Genomic DNA, 18,125 nt, shown 5'->3' on the forward strand with positions numbered 1-18,125 from the left:
GCAAAAATGCGAGGAGGAATGGGGGAGGGGAGCAGGTTTGTGTGTGAGGAGGGAGGAGTACCAGCTCTCCTAACCTCACAAGGAAGGGGTCAGGGACGTTTTGCCTGCTTGCCATCATCCTCTCCTTCTCTGGTTTGCTACTGAATGTGTGAACAGCATCCATTTGTGTGCGGGGCTATGTCAGTCCTCCGAACACTTGCTGATTATATTAAGGCCTCGTATTCAACAGGAGCTCAGCTCCTGAACCTTTCTGACGGCCTCTCCCTCCTCCCCACCTACCTCGTCCCTTGAATAGTAGGTGCAGCTGCATAACAATCCCTGGATGAGTTCTGCCACCTATTTTTCTACAAAGCGACCCCTGCATTAAACAATCATGACTAGTTTAGGTCACCCCTTTATATCACAGGTCACAAGTTGGTAATCATGCCTGGATTACGCATGCACAGGTGTTAGTCCCCTCGGTTTCAGTGAAATTTTCAGGTGTTCGGCGTTTTCTGGGCTGGGTCCACACCACTCTGCCTTCCAGGTAGCGCAGACGCGATGCTAGTTTTCATTGTTTACAGGAGTACGATGTTAATCTCCATTCCCATGATAACCCTGTTGAGAAAAATAACTGATCTTTCCTTAATACGTGGATGTACAAAACAGCCCTATGGTGAGTCAGACCTTACGGCCACCTTAACCAGCACTGCTGTGCCTACTCTGGTCATCGGTGTCTGTCTCGGAGGCAGAGTAGGATCTCTCCTAGCAGCCACTTCCTTGAGATCCTCCCTTTTTTTGTAGGGGGGGACAGGGGAGGTTAGATATTGAACCCAGGGCCTTCTTCCCCAGCACAGGATCTCTGTCTCTGGGTCACTGCATTAAATGCCTTGTGTAGTTCCAAGATTTCAGTAATGAAAACTAATTTCACAAATATCCCCGTTGGAGGGTCTGTTTGGTTTGGTTTGGTTTTTGTTTTGTTTTTTAAAAAGATAACGTTAATGTAGCTGATGTGTGATGTAAATAACATGCTTTATTAGAATGTCTAGGTGCTAAGTTAGAGCAGCTGTGAGAGGACATAAACTCTATCAGTCTGTAGAAAGAAAGCCTCAGGTTTGCAGCTAGGCGGTCCACAGAGTCAAGGCAGTGTTCTTCGATGTTCCAGTCCAGGCCAGAGTTTCCCTAAAGCACATAAGGCAGAGGCAGACCTATCAACAGGTATGAGGAAGAGCACAGGTGGGATACAGTTTAGTGTAAGGAGATCCGTGAATAATTGCTGAAATGAATGAAGTAAGAAGCGCTGTGTAGTCGTGTGCGTTGCTTTTGCAGCAGTTAAATAAACAAAAGGGACGAATCCTGTTCACCTCCACAAATTACGCTTGGCTGATTCATTTTTAAAAAGATTTGGCACGATGAAGGCTCACCTGACAATTATTGGTACAAATTGGTTTGATCGGCAATCAACCTGTATTGATGCATACCCATTTGTTTATTTTGCATTAGCTTGTGCAAAAAGAGGTCAACGTAAGAATATAAGAGAAGCCGTGCTGGACCAGGCCAGTGGTCCATCCAGTCCAGTGCTGTATGCCATAGAATCATAGAGTTGGAAGGGACCTCCAGGGTCATCTAGTCCAACCCCCTGCACAATGCAGGAAACCCACAAATACATCCCCCTAAATTTGCAGGGTCCTCATTGCTGTCAGATGGCCATCCAGCCTCTGTTTAAAAACCTCCAAGGAAGGATTTTTACATGGTCAAAACCTATGTGCCATCAGGAGGGCCACCAGCAGAGTCAAAACTCCAGTAGCCCTACCACTGTTGTCCCCCAAGCACCAAGAACAGAGCATCACTGCCCCAAGCAGAGCATTCCATCCATACCTTGTGGCTAACAGGAAGTGATGGATCCAGGGCTGTAACTAGGTGGAGGCAGTGCCCCCTCCCAAATCTGCCAGTCACACCCTCTCCTGGCCCCTCCAAACCCTGTCTCCTCTTGTTTATGCTTCGTTAATTAAATTAGCATTCCCTGGTGCCCCCTCCACAAAAAATATCCCAGATACAGCCCTGGATGGACCTCTGTTCCATATGTTGATGCAATCCCCTCTTGAAGCTGTCTATGCTTGCAGCCACCACCACCTCCTGAGGCAGTGAATTCCACATGTTAATCACGCTTTGGGTGAAGAAGGACTTCCTTTTATCTAACCCGACTACCTTCTCTATTGCATGCATAATTTTATCAACCTGTGTCATGTCACCTCTCAATCATCCCTCAATTGTCAGGGCTGTTACCTTGAGCGTGATGTTGGGAACGGTTAATAAGCTCAACTCTTTGGGGATGTATAAGAGGGATGAAGGGAAAGAGGGACTGTCTGACTTCGGCCCCAAAAGAACAGGGCTAGGGAAACACACCACTCGGACCTTGTGGAAAGCTGGGATGTAAGCCAAACCAGCAAGCTTTTTAAAATATTTTTTCCCCTTGAGAGTGTTCTACCCTCTCTCTGTTCTTGTCTGAGTCCTTTGATCCCAGCCAGCAGCCATGCATCGGACCCCTGTGGTTTGTTTGGGCACAGTGAATATAAGAACATAAGAGAAGCCCTGTTGGATCAGGCCAATGGCCCATCCAGTCCAACACTCTGTGTCACATAAGAGAAGCCATGTTGGATCAGGCCAATGGCCCATCCATTCCAACACTCTGTGTCACATAAGAACATAAGAGAAGCCATGTTGGATCAGGCCAATGGCCCCTCCAGTCCAACACTCTGTGTCACATAAGAACATAAGAGAAGCCATGTTGGATCAGGCCAATGGTCCATCCAGTCCAACACTCTGTGTCACGTAAGAACATAAGAGAAGCCCTGTTGGATCAGGCCAATGGCCCCTCCAGTCCAACACTCTGTGTCACATAAGAACATAAGAGAAGCCATGTTGGATCAGGCCAATGGCCCATCCAGTCCAACACTTTGTGTCACGTAAAAACATAAGAGAAGCCCTGTTGGATCAGGCCAATGGCCCCTTCAGTCCAACACTCTGTGTCACATAAGAACATAAGAGAAGCCATGTTGGATCAGGCCAATGGCCCATCCAGTCCAACATTCTTTGTCACATAAGAACATAAGAGAAGCCATGTTGGATCAGGCCAATGGCCCCTCCAGTCCAACACTCTGTGTCACATAAGAACATAAGCGAAGCCATGTTGGATTAGGCCAATGGCCCATCCAGTCCAACACTCTGTGTCACGTAAAAACATAAGAGAAGCCCTGTTGGATCAGGCCAATGGCCCCTCCAGTCAAACACTCTGTGTCACATAAGAACATAAGAGAAGCCATGTTGGATCAGGCCAATGGCCCATCCAGTCCAACATTCTGTGTTACATAAGAATGATTTAGAGTTGGGAGTGAGCAGTGAAGTGGCCAAGTTTGCGGATGACACTAAATTGTTCAGGGTGGTGAGAACCAGAGAAGATTGTGAGGAACTCCAATGGGATCTGTTGAGGCTGGGTGAGTGGGCGTCAACGTGGCAGATGCGGTTCAATGTGGCCAAGTGCAAAGTAATGCACATTGGGGCCAAGAATCCCAGCTACAAATACAAGTTGTTTGGGTGTGAACTGGCAGAGATTGACCAAGAGAGAGATCTTGGGGTCATGGTAGATAACTCACTGAAAATGTCAAGACAGTGTGTGTTGGCAATAAAAAAGGCTAATGCCATGCTGGGAATTATTAGGAAGGGAATTGAAAACATATCAGCCAGTATCATAATGCCCCTGTATAAATCGATGGTACGGTCTCATTTGGAGTACTGTGTGCAATTCTGGTCGCCGCACCTAAAAAAGGATATTATAGCATTGGAGAAAGTCCAGAAAACGGCAACTAGAATGATTAAAGGGCTGGAACACTTTCCCTATGAAGAAAGGTTGAAACGCTTGAGACTCTTTAGCTTGGAGAAACGTCGACTGCGGGGTGACATGATAGAGGTTTAAAAGATAATGCATGGGATGGAGAAAGTAGAGAAAGAAGTACTTTTCTCCCTTTCTCACAATACAAGAACTCGTGGGCATTCGATGAAATTCCTGAGCAGACAGGTTAAAACGGATAAAAGGAAGTACTTCTTCACCCAAAGGGTGATTAACATGTGGAATTCACTGCCACAGGAGGTGGTGGCGGCCACAAGCATAGCCACCTTCAAGAGGGGTTTAGATAAAAATATGGAGTAGAGGTCCATCAGTGGCTATTAGCCACAGTGTGTGTGTGTGTGTATACACAAAAATTTTTTGCCACTGTGTGACACAGAGTGTTGGACTGGATGGGCCATTGGCCTGATCTAACATGGCTTCTCTTATGTTCTTATGTTCTTAAGAACATAAGAGAAGCCATGTTGGACCAGGCCAATGGCCCCTCCAATCCAACACTCTTTGTCACATAAGAACATAAGAGAAGCCAGGTTAGATCACCAGTGGCCCCTCCAGTCCAACACTCTGTGTCACATAAGAGAAGCCATGTTGGATCAGGCCAATGGCCCATCCAGTCCAACATTCTTTGTCACATAAGAAAATAAGAGAAGCCATGTTGGATCAGGCCAATGGCCCATCCAGTCCAACACTCTGTGTCACATAAGAACATAAGACAAGCCATGTTGGATCAGGCCAATGGCCCATCCAGTCCAACACTCTCTGTCACATAAGAACATAAGACAAGCCATGTTGGATCAGGCCAGTGGCCCATCCAGTCCAACACTCTCTGTCACATAAGAACATAAGAGAAGCCATGTTGGATCAGGCCAATGGCCCATCCAGTCCAACATTCTGTTTCACATAAGAACATAAGAGAAGCCATGTTGGATCAGGCCAATGTCCCCTCCAGTCCAACACTCTGTGTCACATAAGAACATAAGAGAAGCCATGTTGGATCAGGCCAATGGCCTCTCCAGTCCAACACTCTGTGTCACATAAGAACATAAGAGAAGCCATGTTGGATCAGGCCAATGGCCTCTCCAGTCCAACACTCTGTGTCACATAAGAACATAAGAGAAGCCATGTTGGATCAGGCCAATGGTCCATCCAGTCCAACACTCTGTGTCACATAAGAACATAAGACAAGCCATGTTGGATCAGGCCAGTGGCCCATCCAGTCCAACACTCTCTGTCACATAAGAACATAAGAGAAGCCATGTTGGATCAGGCCAATGGCCCCTCCAGTCCAACACTCTGTGTTACATAAGAACATAAGAGAAGCCATGTTGGATCAGGCCAATGGCCCATCCAGTCCAACATTCTGTTTCACATAAGAACATAAGAGAAGCCATGTTGGATCAGGCCAATGTCCCCTCCAGTCCAACACTCTGTGTCACATAAGAACATAAGAGAAGCCATGTTGGATCAGGCCAATGGCCTCTCCAGTCCAACACTCTGTGTCACATAAGAACATAAGAGAAGCCATGTTGGATCAGGCCAATGGTCCATCCAGTCCAACACTCTGTGTCACATAAGAACATAAGAGAAGCCCTGTTGGATCAAGCCAATGGCCCCTCCAGTCCAACACTCTGTGTCACACAGTGGCCAATATATGTGTGTATGTGTGTGTATATATATATATATATATATATATATATATATATATATATATATATATATATATATATATATATATACACATACACACACACACACACACATACATGCGCACACACACACACACACATACTGTGGCTAATAGCCACTGATGGACCTCAGCTCCATATTTTTATCCAGTCCCTTCTTAAAGCTGTCTATGCTTGTAGCCACCACCACCTCCCGTGGCAGTGAATTCTACATGTTAATTTCCCTTTGGGTGAAGAAGGACTTGCATTCCCAAGTCTGAGCTGGTCTGCTGGCAGACCGAGGGACAGCATACTGTGAAGTCTGCCTGACCTGCTTCCCCTAGGGAAGGGAAGGAAGGAAAGGAACTGTGCTTTTTTCTCTGCACTCACTTACGCACAGGAGGCGAGAGCCAGACTCTCTAAGAACACCCCGGGCTCTTGCTGTAAGTGCTTTTGAACGAAGGCCAAGATCTGTAAGAAACAAAGAATCCCTTTCAGAGGGCCGGTCTTGAAACATTTCTCAACGCCTCCTTCAAGAGGCTGAGCTCTGTGGGCATTTGATGCCGAGCTATTCGAGTACAATATTGAGTGACTGCTAGTCCATTAGCGTGTATCAGTTAATACCTGAATTAGAAGACCTCGAGATAACCCAGGTTATTCAATCCTTATCGCAGCTGACATTTTAAATTGCGCTCCCTGAAGATTAATTTTAACCGAGTCCTCTGGATGAACAGCCTGGGTTGGTTTTTTTTGTTCCTGTTTAAAGTTATCATATTGCTCCAAAGTCTTATTGTTGGAGGCCTCCTTTTAAGATTTTGGAACGCTCGCAAAGCTTTTAATATTTATAGCTTCAGTTTGCAAATATATATACATATATAGTTATCTTGACAAAAATGTAAGTTGGTAAGTAATAGATTAGTGAGATCGCAGATTCTTAGTTCACAGCCAGTGTATAACTTTAATTATTTATCACATTTGGGGGTTGGGGGGGGGAGACGTTCGTTCTCTTGTTGCAAAAGCTGCGTTCGAGTAAATCTATTACTATACATTGTAAATGAAGACAAAAGCCCGGTGAAACTGATGTCGTAGGCATTCCCATATGCCAAATCTTATGTCCCTGCTGTTCAAAATAAAAATCGTAGTAATATTTCTTTAAAATCCACAATTATTTAGGAACTAAAGATGGTCTGTAATATTTTTTAGGTTGTGGCATACAGCCTGTCTTGGAAAAGAGGGGGAAGTTATGGTCTTTGGAGGAAGTAAAGATGATCTGCATTTCCTGGACACAGTCAGTATATTTAATGTTTGTAAAATATTATTATTATTATGTTATTATTATATTGTAATATTGGTCAGTCTTTTTAACTCTGATATGAAACGGTTTTTATTTTTAAGGCAGAGGATTTAAGTAGACAAAATAAGAACATAAGAGAAATCATGTTGGATCAGGCCAATGGCCCATCCAGTCCAACACTCTGGGTCACACAGTGGCAGATGCTCTACCCCTGAGCCACCGTCTCTCCCCTGTCTGGCAGCAGCTCTCCAGGGTCTCAAGTGGAGGTTTTCCATGCCTACTTGCCTGGACCCTTCTTAGTTGGAGATGCCAGGGATTGAACCTGGGACCTTCTGCGTACTGAGCAGATGCTCTCCCACTGAGCCACTGTCCCTCCCTCTGTGTGAGCATGGTTGGTTTACCCTTGTTTTCTTCTCACTTAGGGACATTGCAGTGATTTATTGATTTTCCAGACCCAGCCGTACTCCCTTCTCAGGTGAGTGGAGAAAGAAGCACAAGCTCAGTATCGCAGGACACGTGTTCTAGTGGCCCCAGCTCGGAAGATAGGTTGGGCCAGCCTCCGTTAGGACTTGGACGGGAGCCTCTTAATAGCCAACGACTTCCGCTTCTCTCTTGCCTTGAAAACCCCATGAGGGGTTGCCATAGAGCTGCTGCAACCTGACAGCACTTTCCATTATCCCCCCCACATAAGAGAGAGATACCTGAAACCTGGCCAACTCATAGAATCATAGAGTTGGAAGGGACCTCCAGGGTCATCGAGTCAAGAGCCAGTCTGGTGTAGTGGTTAAGTGTGCAGACTCTTATCTGGGAGAACCGGGTTTGATTCCCCACTCTTCCAACTGCACCTGCTGGAATGGCCTTGGGTCAGCCAGAGCTCTGGCAGAGGTTGTCCTTGAAAGGGCAGCTTCAGGGAGAGCTCTCTCAGCCCCACCCACCTCACCGGTTGTCTGTTGTGGGGGGAGAAGATATAGGAGATTGTAAGCTGCTCTGATGTAAGCTGCTCTGAGTCTCTGATTCAGAGAGAAGGGCGGGGTATAAATCTGCAGTTCTTCTTCTTCTAGTCCAACCCCCTGCACAATGCAGGAAATTCACAGATACCTCCCCCAAAATTCACAGGATCTTCATTACAGTCAGATGGCCATCTAGCCTCTGTTTAAAAACCTCCCAGGAAGGAGAGCCCACCACCTCCCGAGGAAGCCTGTTCCACTGAGGAACCGCTCTAACGGTCAGGAAGTTCTTCCTAATGTTGAGCTGGAAACTCTTTTGGTTTAATTTCAACCGATTGGTTCTGGTCCTACCTTCCGGGGCCACAGAGAACAATTCCACCCCATCCTCTATATGTAGGATGCACACAGAGCTGCACCAATGTTATGATGTAGAAGAAGACTGTAGATTTATACCTCACCCTTCTCTCTGAATCAGAGTCTCAGAGTGGCTCACAATCTCCTTTCCCTTCCTCCCCCACAACAGACACCCTGTGAGGTGGGAGGGGCTGAGAGAGCTCTCCCTGAAGGACAACCCTTTCAAGGACAACCCTTTCAAGGACAACCTCTGCCAGAGCTATGGCTGACCCAAGGCTATTCCAGCAGCTGCAAGTGGAGGAGTGGGGAATCAAACCCGGTTCTCCCAGATAAGAGAGCTCTGGCTAACCCAAGGCCATTCCAGCGGGTGCAAATGGAGGTGTGGGGAATCAAACTCGGCTCTCCCAGATAAGAGTCCACACGTTTAACCACTACACCAAACTTGCTCTCAGCAAACTGCTCTGTGCAGAGCATTCCACAATTCAGAAAATAAAGAGTAGCACTGCTGCATCAGAGCCTTGGAGAGCTCTGGCTTCCACTCTTCCATTTGCAGTGGGACGTCAAAGCACAGAAACATTTGTGGAAACACACCTGTTGGTCACCAGATTAAATCCATTTGCAAGGCAATATGCAGTTGTACTAGGCAGCCGCTTCCTCTTCCACTTTTTATCCCCTTTCTCCTAACCCCCCCCCCCACCAATTCCTGTGTCCATTAGCTTATTCCTGAGGAGACCCTTTCTCTAAAAGAGCCCCATAGCACAGAGGAAGCCGTTAGCCCATAGGGAGTTAATGCTGGCTGTCCGTTCTGTTGCTGTTCACCTGTAGGCCCACTTTGTTCTTCCCTGCAGGTGGGCCCTCCCACTTCTCCCCCAGAGCCAGGGCTCTTTGGGGGGTGACATCATTCCAGCAACCCTGTAGAGTAGATTAGTGTTGTTATCCCCATGTTTGAGATAACAGGCCTGTGGCAAAGCTGATAACTTACACAGTGCAACTCGAAGCACGTGCTCTCAGAAGTAAGCCCCATTCAGTTCAATGGGACTTGCTTCCTAGTAAGAGAGCCAGTTTGGTGTAGTGGTTTAGTGTGCAGACTCTTATCTGAGAGAACTGGGTTTGATTCCCCACTCCTCCACTTGTAACTACTGGAATGGCCATAGCTTTCATCGGAGTTGTCCTTGAAAGCCCCACCCACCTCACAGGGTGTCTGTTGTGAGGGGAGAAGATACAGGAGATTGTAAGCCACTCTGAGTATCTGATTCAGAGACAAGGGCAGGGTATAAATCTGCGGTCTTCTTCTTTTAGTAAATCCCATTGAACTGAATGGGGTTTACTTCTGAGAGTATTGCGCTTCAAGTTGCACTGTATGAATAAGTTACCAGCTCAATGCTTCCTAAGTAAGTATATTTAGGATTGTAACCAAAAAAAAACCCTTAGTAAGTTTAGGAACATAAGAACCTAAGAGAAGCCATGTTGGATCAGGCCAGTGGACCATCTAGTCCAACACTCTATGTCACACAGTGGCCAAATAAACCAGGTGTCATCGAGAGGTCCATCAGTGGGGCCAGGACACTAGAAGCCCTCCCACTGTTGCCCCCTCACAAGCACCAAGAATACAGAGCATCACTGCCCCAGACATAAGAACATAAGAGAAGCCATGTTGGATTAGGGCAATGGCCCACCCAGTCCAACACTCTGTGTCACATAAGAACATAAGAGAAGCCATGTTGGATTAGGGCAATGGCCCACCCAGTCCAACACTCTGTGTCACACAGTGGCCAAATAAACCAGGTGCCATGAGGAGGTCCATCAGTGGGACCAGGACACTAGAAGTCCTCCCACTGTTGCCCTCCCCCGCAAGCACCAAGAATACAGAGCATCACTGCCTCAGACAGAGAGTAGCCACTGATGGACCTCTGCTCCAGATGCTTATCCAATCCCCTCTTGAAGCTGGCTATGCTTGCAGCAGCTGCCACCTCCTGTGGCAGTGAATTCCACGTGTCAATCACCCTTTGGATGAAGAAGGACTTTCTTCTATCTGTTCTAACCTGACTGCTCAGCCATTTCATGGAGCTTGTAGTTGACAGGAAAGGTTGGCCATGGGCATTGTTACGCAGTGGGCATCGACATGTCTGTATTGTTGTTAACAATATTGTGTTCCTCTAGACATTGGAATTTTAGCCCTCAAAACTAATTCTGGCAAATTTCTTCCAGGCTTTGCCTCGACTGCATTGCTAAAAATGCTGTCCTCTTGGAGAATCAGATATCCTGGCTCCCATCGAAACTGCTTGAGCAAACTATGGATAAAATCACTTACTGGGCAGCAGTCAGCCATCGCCAAGAGAAAAAAGCTGAAGCCGAAGAACAAGAGCAGAGTCATTTCACTTAGGCAGAACAAAAGCAATTTCACCTAGCAACTTTCTGCAAAAATCTACAGCATGCAGCACAGACTGTTGTCAGAGAGCATTTAGAAATGTTACCAATCAGCTGTTCAGTGGGCTGGATTTCCAAGCTCTGTCTTGCCTGGAATCTTAGAAATATTCTCTTATTTCTTGGTACCTGAGCACCAGTTACAGTTATACCGCTTGTGGGTTCTGAGGTTAATGGCTTGCCCTGAGCCAGTTCATAAAGAGCATACCCACTAGTTCTACCTAAAACTAAAGAAGCACATAAGGTTTTTTGGAGGATCAGATTTGATTGTATTTCTGAGTATCGCCTCATGTTTACCATTGTCTGAAAAAAGGGAATTCATAGACAACAGTCTAAAAATACAATTCTTCGATTGAGAGTACTATGAAAGGCTTAGCTGAGGTTTTTATGGGCTACGCGGAATGTCGTTTTGTAGAAGCACCACAGATAAATGACTGGACAAATGTCAAGTTATCTTTTAAGTATTGCACTGTTAAGTGTTTTTCATCTGCTAAGTCAAAGCAGTTGCACTGAACCTTGTTCCTCCTCCCCCCCCCCCGCCACCCCCATAATGAATCACAGTTTCAAAAATTTTACATACCACACTTCGGATGTGTAAAGTTTGTATTTAACATTGTTGAAAATATTTTGCTTATTTATTGTAAAAATGTTTATAGAAATCATATTTTCTTATCTCTTTTCAGGCATTTAGTTAATAGTCATTAAAATCTGTTATGCATTTGAATAGAACGGTGGTTTTCCCAGAATCTCTTCATTCCATGTGCAGAAGTTGTGTTACGTCTCAGCTTCCTGGGTGGTCAGATGGTACTTGTGTGTGTGGGGGGGGGTTTGTTCTGAGGAAGAGAGAATACACATTCTTTGCCTCCTTGCTTGAATTGCAAGTTGAAAGGGGGATTATAGATCTTTTTCTAAGAATTCACTAGGACACATCAAATAAGGGGCTACATGGATTTGATTCTGAAGTTAACGTGAATGATTTAACATTCTCAATCTCAAAAGGACTTAGATACTTGAGGCACAAAAACAGGCTGGGGGTTTTAGTCGGATTATTAACAGGCAAAGGGGAGTTAATCCCGCCTCCCCATCCTCCTGTCTTCCAGACTCCCTTTCGGGTAAACTGCTTCACTTGGAAATTACACACATTTTCCTCCTCTGCCTTTAACAGCTGTATTTCACCCAGATGCAGTGGTAGGTTCCCTCTGTTGAACATCTGCATGTTGTACAGCTATTGACACCTTGCTTTGTAATCCCAGTCTTTGTGGGGCAGGATTCCTTTGTTCCTTCACTGGAACAAAGTGGAGCCTCTCTTAACACTTTGCCTCTACCTTCTGTTTTCCTTTTTTTAAATTTGGAGTGCTCTCTCATTCTTGCATTCTGCTTCCCTCTATGTGCAGGACACCTATGTTAAAAATGAGCCATTGGTCTCCCTCTGTACAGTCTTTCCAAACAGTATGCTCAGTTCTACATCTGAAAACTGTAGAAGAATTGTAGATTTATATACTGCCCTTCTCCCTGAATAAGAACATAAGAGAAGCCATGTTGGATCAGGCCAATGGCCCATCCAGTCCAACACTGTGTCACACAGTGGCCAAAATTTTTATATATATATATACACACTGTGGCTAATAGTCACTGATGGACCTCTGCTCCATATTTTTATCTAACCCCCTCTTGAAGCTGGCTATGCTTGTAGCCGCCACCACCTCCTGAGGCAGTGAATTCTACATGTTAATCAAGCTTTGGGTGAAGAAGTACCTCCTTTTACCCGTTCTAACCCGACTGCTCAGCAATTTCATTGAATGCCCACGAGTTCTTGTATTGTGAGAAAGGGAGAAAAGAACTTCTTTCTCTACCTTCTCCATCCCATGCATAATCTTGTAAACCTCTATCATGTCACACTGCAGTTGACGTTTCTCCAAGCTAAAGAGCCCCAAGCGTTTTAACCTTTCTTCATAGGGAAAGTGTTCCAAACCTTTAATCATTCTAGTTGCCCTTTTCTGCACTTTTTCCAATGCTATGATATCCTTTTGGAGGTGCGGTGACCAGAATTGCACACAGTATTCCAAATGAGACCACACCATCGATTTATACAGGGGCATTATGATACTGGCGAATTTGTTTTCAATTCCCTTCCTAATAATTCTCAGCATGGCGTTGGCCTTTTTTATTGCAATCGCACACTGTCTTGACATTTTCAGTGAGTTACCTACCATGACCCCAAGATCTCTCTCTTGGTCAGTCTCTGCCAGTTCACATCCCATCAACTTGTATTTGTAGCTGGGATTCTTGGCCCCAATGTGCATTACTTTGCACTTGACCACATTGAACCTCATCTGCCACATTGACGCCCACTCACCCAGCCTCAACAGATCCCTTTGGAGTTCCTCACAATCCTCTCTGGTTCTCACCACCCTGAACAATTTAGTGTCATCTGCAAACTTGGCCACTTCACTGCTTACTCTCAACTCCAAATCATTTATGAAAATCATTTATCATCATTTATCATTTATGAATCAGAGACTCAGAGCAGCTTACAATCTCCTATATCTCCTCCACCTACAACAGACACCCTGTGAGGTGGGTGAGAGAGGGCTCGCACAGCAGCTGCCCTTTCAAGGACAGAGACTCAGTGGCTTACAATCTCCTATATCTTCTCCCCCCACAACAGACAGTAAGAAGATAAGATATTGGATTTATAGCCCACTCTCCACTCCAAGTCTCAGAGTGGCTCACCATCTCCTTTACCTTCCTCCCACACAACAGATACCCTGTGTGGTAGGTGGGGCTGAGAGGTCTCTCCCAGAAGCTGCCCTTTCAAAGACAACTCCTATGAAAGCTATGCTGAACCAAGGCCATTCCGGCAGCTGCAAGTGCAGGAGTAGGGAATCAAATCCGGTTCTCCCAGATAAGAGTCCGCAAGCTTAACCACTACTACACCAAACCGGCTCTCACAATCTTGTTTATCTTGGAGAGCCAGTTTGGTGTAGTGGTGAAGTGTGCAGACTCTTATCTGGGAGAACCGGATTTGATTCCCCACTCCTCCACTTGCACCTGCTAGCATGGCCTTGGGTCAGCCACAGCTCTGGCAGAGGTTGTCCTTGAAAGAGCAGCTGCAGGGAGAGCCCTCTCCAGCCCCACTCACCTCACAGGGTGTCTGTTGTGGGGGAGGAAGGTAAAGGAGACTGTGAGCCGCTCTGAGACTCTTCGGAGTGGAGGGCGGGATATAAATCCAATATCTTCATCTTCATCTCCTTCCCTCACTACAGACACCTTGTGAGGTGGGTGAGGCTGAGAGGGCTCTCACAGCAGCTGCCCTTTCAAAAACAACCTCTGCCAGAGCTATGGCTGACCCAAGGCAATTCCAGCAGGTGGAAGTGGAGGAGTGGGGAATCAAACCCGGTTCTCCCAGATAAGAGTCCGCTTGCTTAACCACTACCACAGCAAACTGGCTCTCACAATCTCCTTTATCTCCCCTCCCCGCCGCACAACAGAAACCCTGTGAGGTGGGTGGGACTGAGAGGGCTCTCACAGCAACTGCCCTTTCAAGGACAACCTCTGCCAGAGCTCTGGCTGACCCAAGGCCATTCCGGCAGGTGGAAGTGGAGAAGTGGGGAATCAAACCCGGCTCTCCCAGGTAAGAGTCCATGCACTTAGCCACTACACCAAACTGGCATATTGATGGCGCTACTGTATGCGCCGTCCCAAGGTGAAACACTCACCAGGGAAATTTGACACAGTCCTTAGTAGCAGCATCCTGCGATTGGTTGTTATTTGAGCCAGAAAACATCTGATGCGAGCAGTACCTCTAGCATTTCTCATTTTAACAATTTCTTTGGAGCCGGGTCCAGATAATATCAAACATGCTTATACAACTTACGATTTCATTAACATTTTATAATATCTATGAAAGGAAAGTCAAGTAATGCTTTTCCCCTCTTCGCAGTACAGAAATAAAAACACGGAGGTCTGATCATTTGCCTTGCGTATGTCCTAGTTGTGTACTGAAAATACTTGATTCCTTGTATGTGTTCACTGTTTATTAACAAATACCTAGAATTCTGAAGAACCGCAGGTCTAATTTCTAAATATAGGGGAAGACAAAGCACATATTTTTACTCGTGAAACGTCTTGGCTAGGTCCCTTGCAGAACAATGTAAGCAATTATTCCAGAGAACACATTCCAGAGAACAATCAGCACAATCAACAACCATCTTCCTTACCTTCACACCCCTTCCAACCCTCCCAGCAATCAACACAGAACAATGGTCACATTCAACAGCCAGTTCCCTTATCACTACCCTTCCAGGAAGCCCCACCAAACAATGGGTACATTCACAAACCAATTGCCCTCTCACCACACCCCCTCCAGCCTAGAAATAGCAGCTCTCCAGCAGCCCCAGCCTCGCTCAACGCACAGCAGCCAAGAAGGTCTGAGCGCCTGCTCCGGCTGCAACGCCACTGAGGATGTTCTCCGCAGCTGAGAACGAAACGTCTGGAAGAAAAACTTTCTCCAGTAGAACACGGCACTTGAGCCCAAAAGATTCTACAAATCTTTTGATTTGATGCCAGCCGTGAAAACCTAATGATTTGATGCCTAATGATGATGCCAGCCGTGAAAACCTGAAATCTTTGATAATATAAGCAAAGCTGAGGGGGGATTTGAGATCTGTCTGCGACCTACATTTTTGCAATGGGGACAGCAATAAAGGACAGAGAAGCAGAGGCAACAAGATACGACATAGGAACCCGCCTGCACATGGCTGGGAGAAGAAGAAGGTGGAATCGTGAAATCAGAGTTGAAAGGGGATATGAGGAAAGGTCCCCTGTGCAAGCACCAGTCGTTTCCGACTCTGGGGTGACATTGCTCTCACGACCTTTTCGCGGCAGACTTTTTTTTACAGGGTGGAACAAAATAGAAGTCAAGTCGCACCTTTAAGACCAACTTAGTTGCATTCAGAAGTCAGCTTCCATGGGCTCTCTAAGTGCACTTCATCAGACGAGCACACGAAAGCTTATGTTCTGAATAAAACCACTTGACTCCTATTTTGTTCTACTACTTCAGACCAACACGGCTGACGACTTGGATCTTTTTACGAGGTGGTTTGCCATTGCCTTCCCCAGTCATCTACACTCCCCCCCCGCCCAGCAAGCTGAGGACTCATTTTACCGACGTCGGAAGGATGGAATGCTGAGTCAACCTGCAGCCGGCTACCTGAACCCAACTTCCGCCGGGGATCGAACTCGAGTTGTGAGCAGAGCTTCGGACTGCAGTACTGCAGCTTTACCACTCTGCGCCACGGGGCTCTTTGAAAGGGGATATACAGACCATCTAATCCAACGCCCTGTTCAATGCAGGATAACCTAGAGCAGGGGTGGCCAACGGTCACTCTCCAGATCTTTTTTTTGCCTACAACTCCCATCTGTCACGGGCTGGGGCCGGGTCAGGCAAAGTCCAGGGGCAGTCCAAGGTCTGTAGCCGGTGAGCAACGAGGGTCCAAGGCGCCAAAACCGAATCACAGTCCAGGTATTGCAGGTCAGAGGTTCAGAAGCCGAAGTCGGGGGGTCCAGAAGTCAAAGCCAAAGTCAGGGGGTCCAGAAGCCAAAGTCGAAAGCCGGAGTGGATGCTAGAACCTCAGGTAAGTGACTAGTTGCTTCCACAAAGCCTCCTCCCAAAGCCCACAGCTATATAGCCCTCTGCTGTCTGTTGCCCATTTGGGCTAATTGCTGGCTCAGAGAGGCAGTCAGGATCCTGCTGAGACTCAAGCATCCTCACTCCTAGAAGGGCCAGAATCCTTTCAAAACTCAGGGCTCAGGGAGCGTCTTGCTCGTGAGCGTGCCGCCCTCCTCCGATCCCTGAGGTCCTGACGGAGGCGGTCACGCACACGAGCCCCCCGAGAGGGCGAGGCAGGGGGGCTTGGATCTTCTCCAGCAGGAGGCAGGGGCACTGGTGCAGGTGGCAGGGGCACCGTTTCTTCTGCAGGCTCAGCTTCTTCTGCAGGGTCCCCAGCACCCATGACACCATCAGCCCCAGCCATTGGCCATGCTGGCTAGGGCTGATGGGAGTTGTAGGCAAAAAAAAGATCTGGAGAGCTACCGTTGGCCACCCCTGGCCTAGAGCATCCCCGACAAGTGCTTGTCCAGCCACTTCTTAAAAGACTGCCGGTGAGGGGGAGACCACCTCCTTAGGTGGCTGTTGAACAACTTCCTGTAAAAGTTTTTCCTAATATCCAGCAGGTACCTTCCTGCCCTTCATTTAAACCCACGATTGTGAGTCCTTTCCTCTCTTGCCAACAGGAACAGCTTCCTGTCCGCCTCTAAATGCCATCCCTTCAAGAGAGCAGTCGTGTCCCTCCTCAACCTCCTGTTCCCCAGGCAACATCCCCAAGCCCCTCAGCCTTTCCTCCTCGGCTTCTTGGCCTCCTGATCATCCTTGTCCTTCTCCTCTGCACCTGACTCCATTCTGTCCACATCCTTCTTGAAATGAGGCCTCCACAACGGCATACAAACTCCAGGTGTTACCTGACCCCCTAACGTGCTCTTACAAGAGCACGCATGAACTGTAGGACCTTGTATGCAAATAAGAAGCCGTGAATAATGTTTATTTCATAATCCTAGAGTTGGAAGGGACCTCCAGGGTCATCTAGTCCAACCCCCTGCACAATGCTTCATTTTGTTGTATTTTTTCCAACTGAAGAGGGAAACTGTGTCCCCGACATGTAGCAATGGTGAACATAAGAACATAAGAGAAGCCCTGTTGGATCAGGCCAATGGCCCATCCAGTCCAACACTCTGTGTCACATAAGAACATAAGAGAAGCCCTGTTGGATCAGGCCAATAGCCCATCCAGTCCAACACTCTGTGTCACTTAAGAACATAAGAGAAGCCATGTTGGATCAGGCCAATGGCCCATCCAGTCCAACACTCTGTGTCACATAAGAACATAAGAGAAGCCCTGTTGGATCAGGCCAATAGCCCATCCAGTCCAACACTCTGTGTCACTTAAGAACATAAGAGAAGCCATGTTGTATCAGGCCAATGGCCCATCCAGTCCAACACTCTGTGTCACACAGTGGCAATTTTTTTTATATATATATACACAAACACACACACACACACACACACTGTGGCTAATAGCCACTGATAGACCTCTGCTCCATATTTTTATCTAAACCCCTCTTGAAGGTGGCCATGCTTGTGGCCGCCACAACCTCCTGTGGCAGTGAATTCCACATGTTAATCACCCTTTGGGTGAAGAAGTACTTCCTTTTATCCATTTTAACCTGTCTGCTCAGCAATTGGGTTTCTTTCTTGCCCCCCCCCCTAAACTGGCAAAAAGCATATAAAAATAGTTAGCCTTTACCTGTTTCCAGGAATGTCTTGTGGGAAGAAGAGATCCCCCAAGTCTGGAGAAAAATCTCCTTTCTGACAGTGTAAGCCCATCTACAGAGTGGCTCACACTTAAGAAATACATATATAGACAAAGTAGGAGTCAAGAAGCACCTTTTAAGACCAACAGAGTTTTATTCTGAATGTAAGCTTTCATATGCACGCATACTTCT

At 46.8% G+C, this 18,125-nt stretch overlaps 1 protein-coding gene across 1 annotated transcript in view; it reads left to right on the top strand.

Moving 5' to 3' along the window:
• Positions 1–11,295, top strand: part of KLHDC1 (kelch domain containing 1) — a 41,836-nt gene extending 30,541 nt beyond the window's left edge. Inside the window, exons 11-13 of the mRNA XM_060262193.1 lie at positions 6,751–6,835; positions 7,264–7,316; positions 10,351–11,295. Coding sequence (XP_060118176.1) covers positions 6,751–6,835; positions 7,264–7,316; positions 10,351–10,525 — 313 coding nt within the window. The 3' untranslated portion in view covers positions 10,526–11,295. The remainder of the gene's footprint in view (positions 1–6,750; positions 6,836–7,263; positions 7,317–10,350) is intronic.
• Positions 11,296–18,125: the final 6,830 nt, after the last annotated feature.

This window comes from Heteronotia binoei, chromosome 21 (genome assembly GCF_032191835.1).
Source record: "Heteronotia binoei isolate CCM8104 ecotype False Entrance Well chromosome 21, APGP_CSIRO_Hbin_v1, whole genome shotgun sequence".
Classification (NCBI taxonomy): domain Eukaryota; kingdom Metazoa; phylum Chordata; class Lepidosauria; order Squamata; family Gekkonidae; genus Heteronotia; species Heteronotia binoei.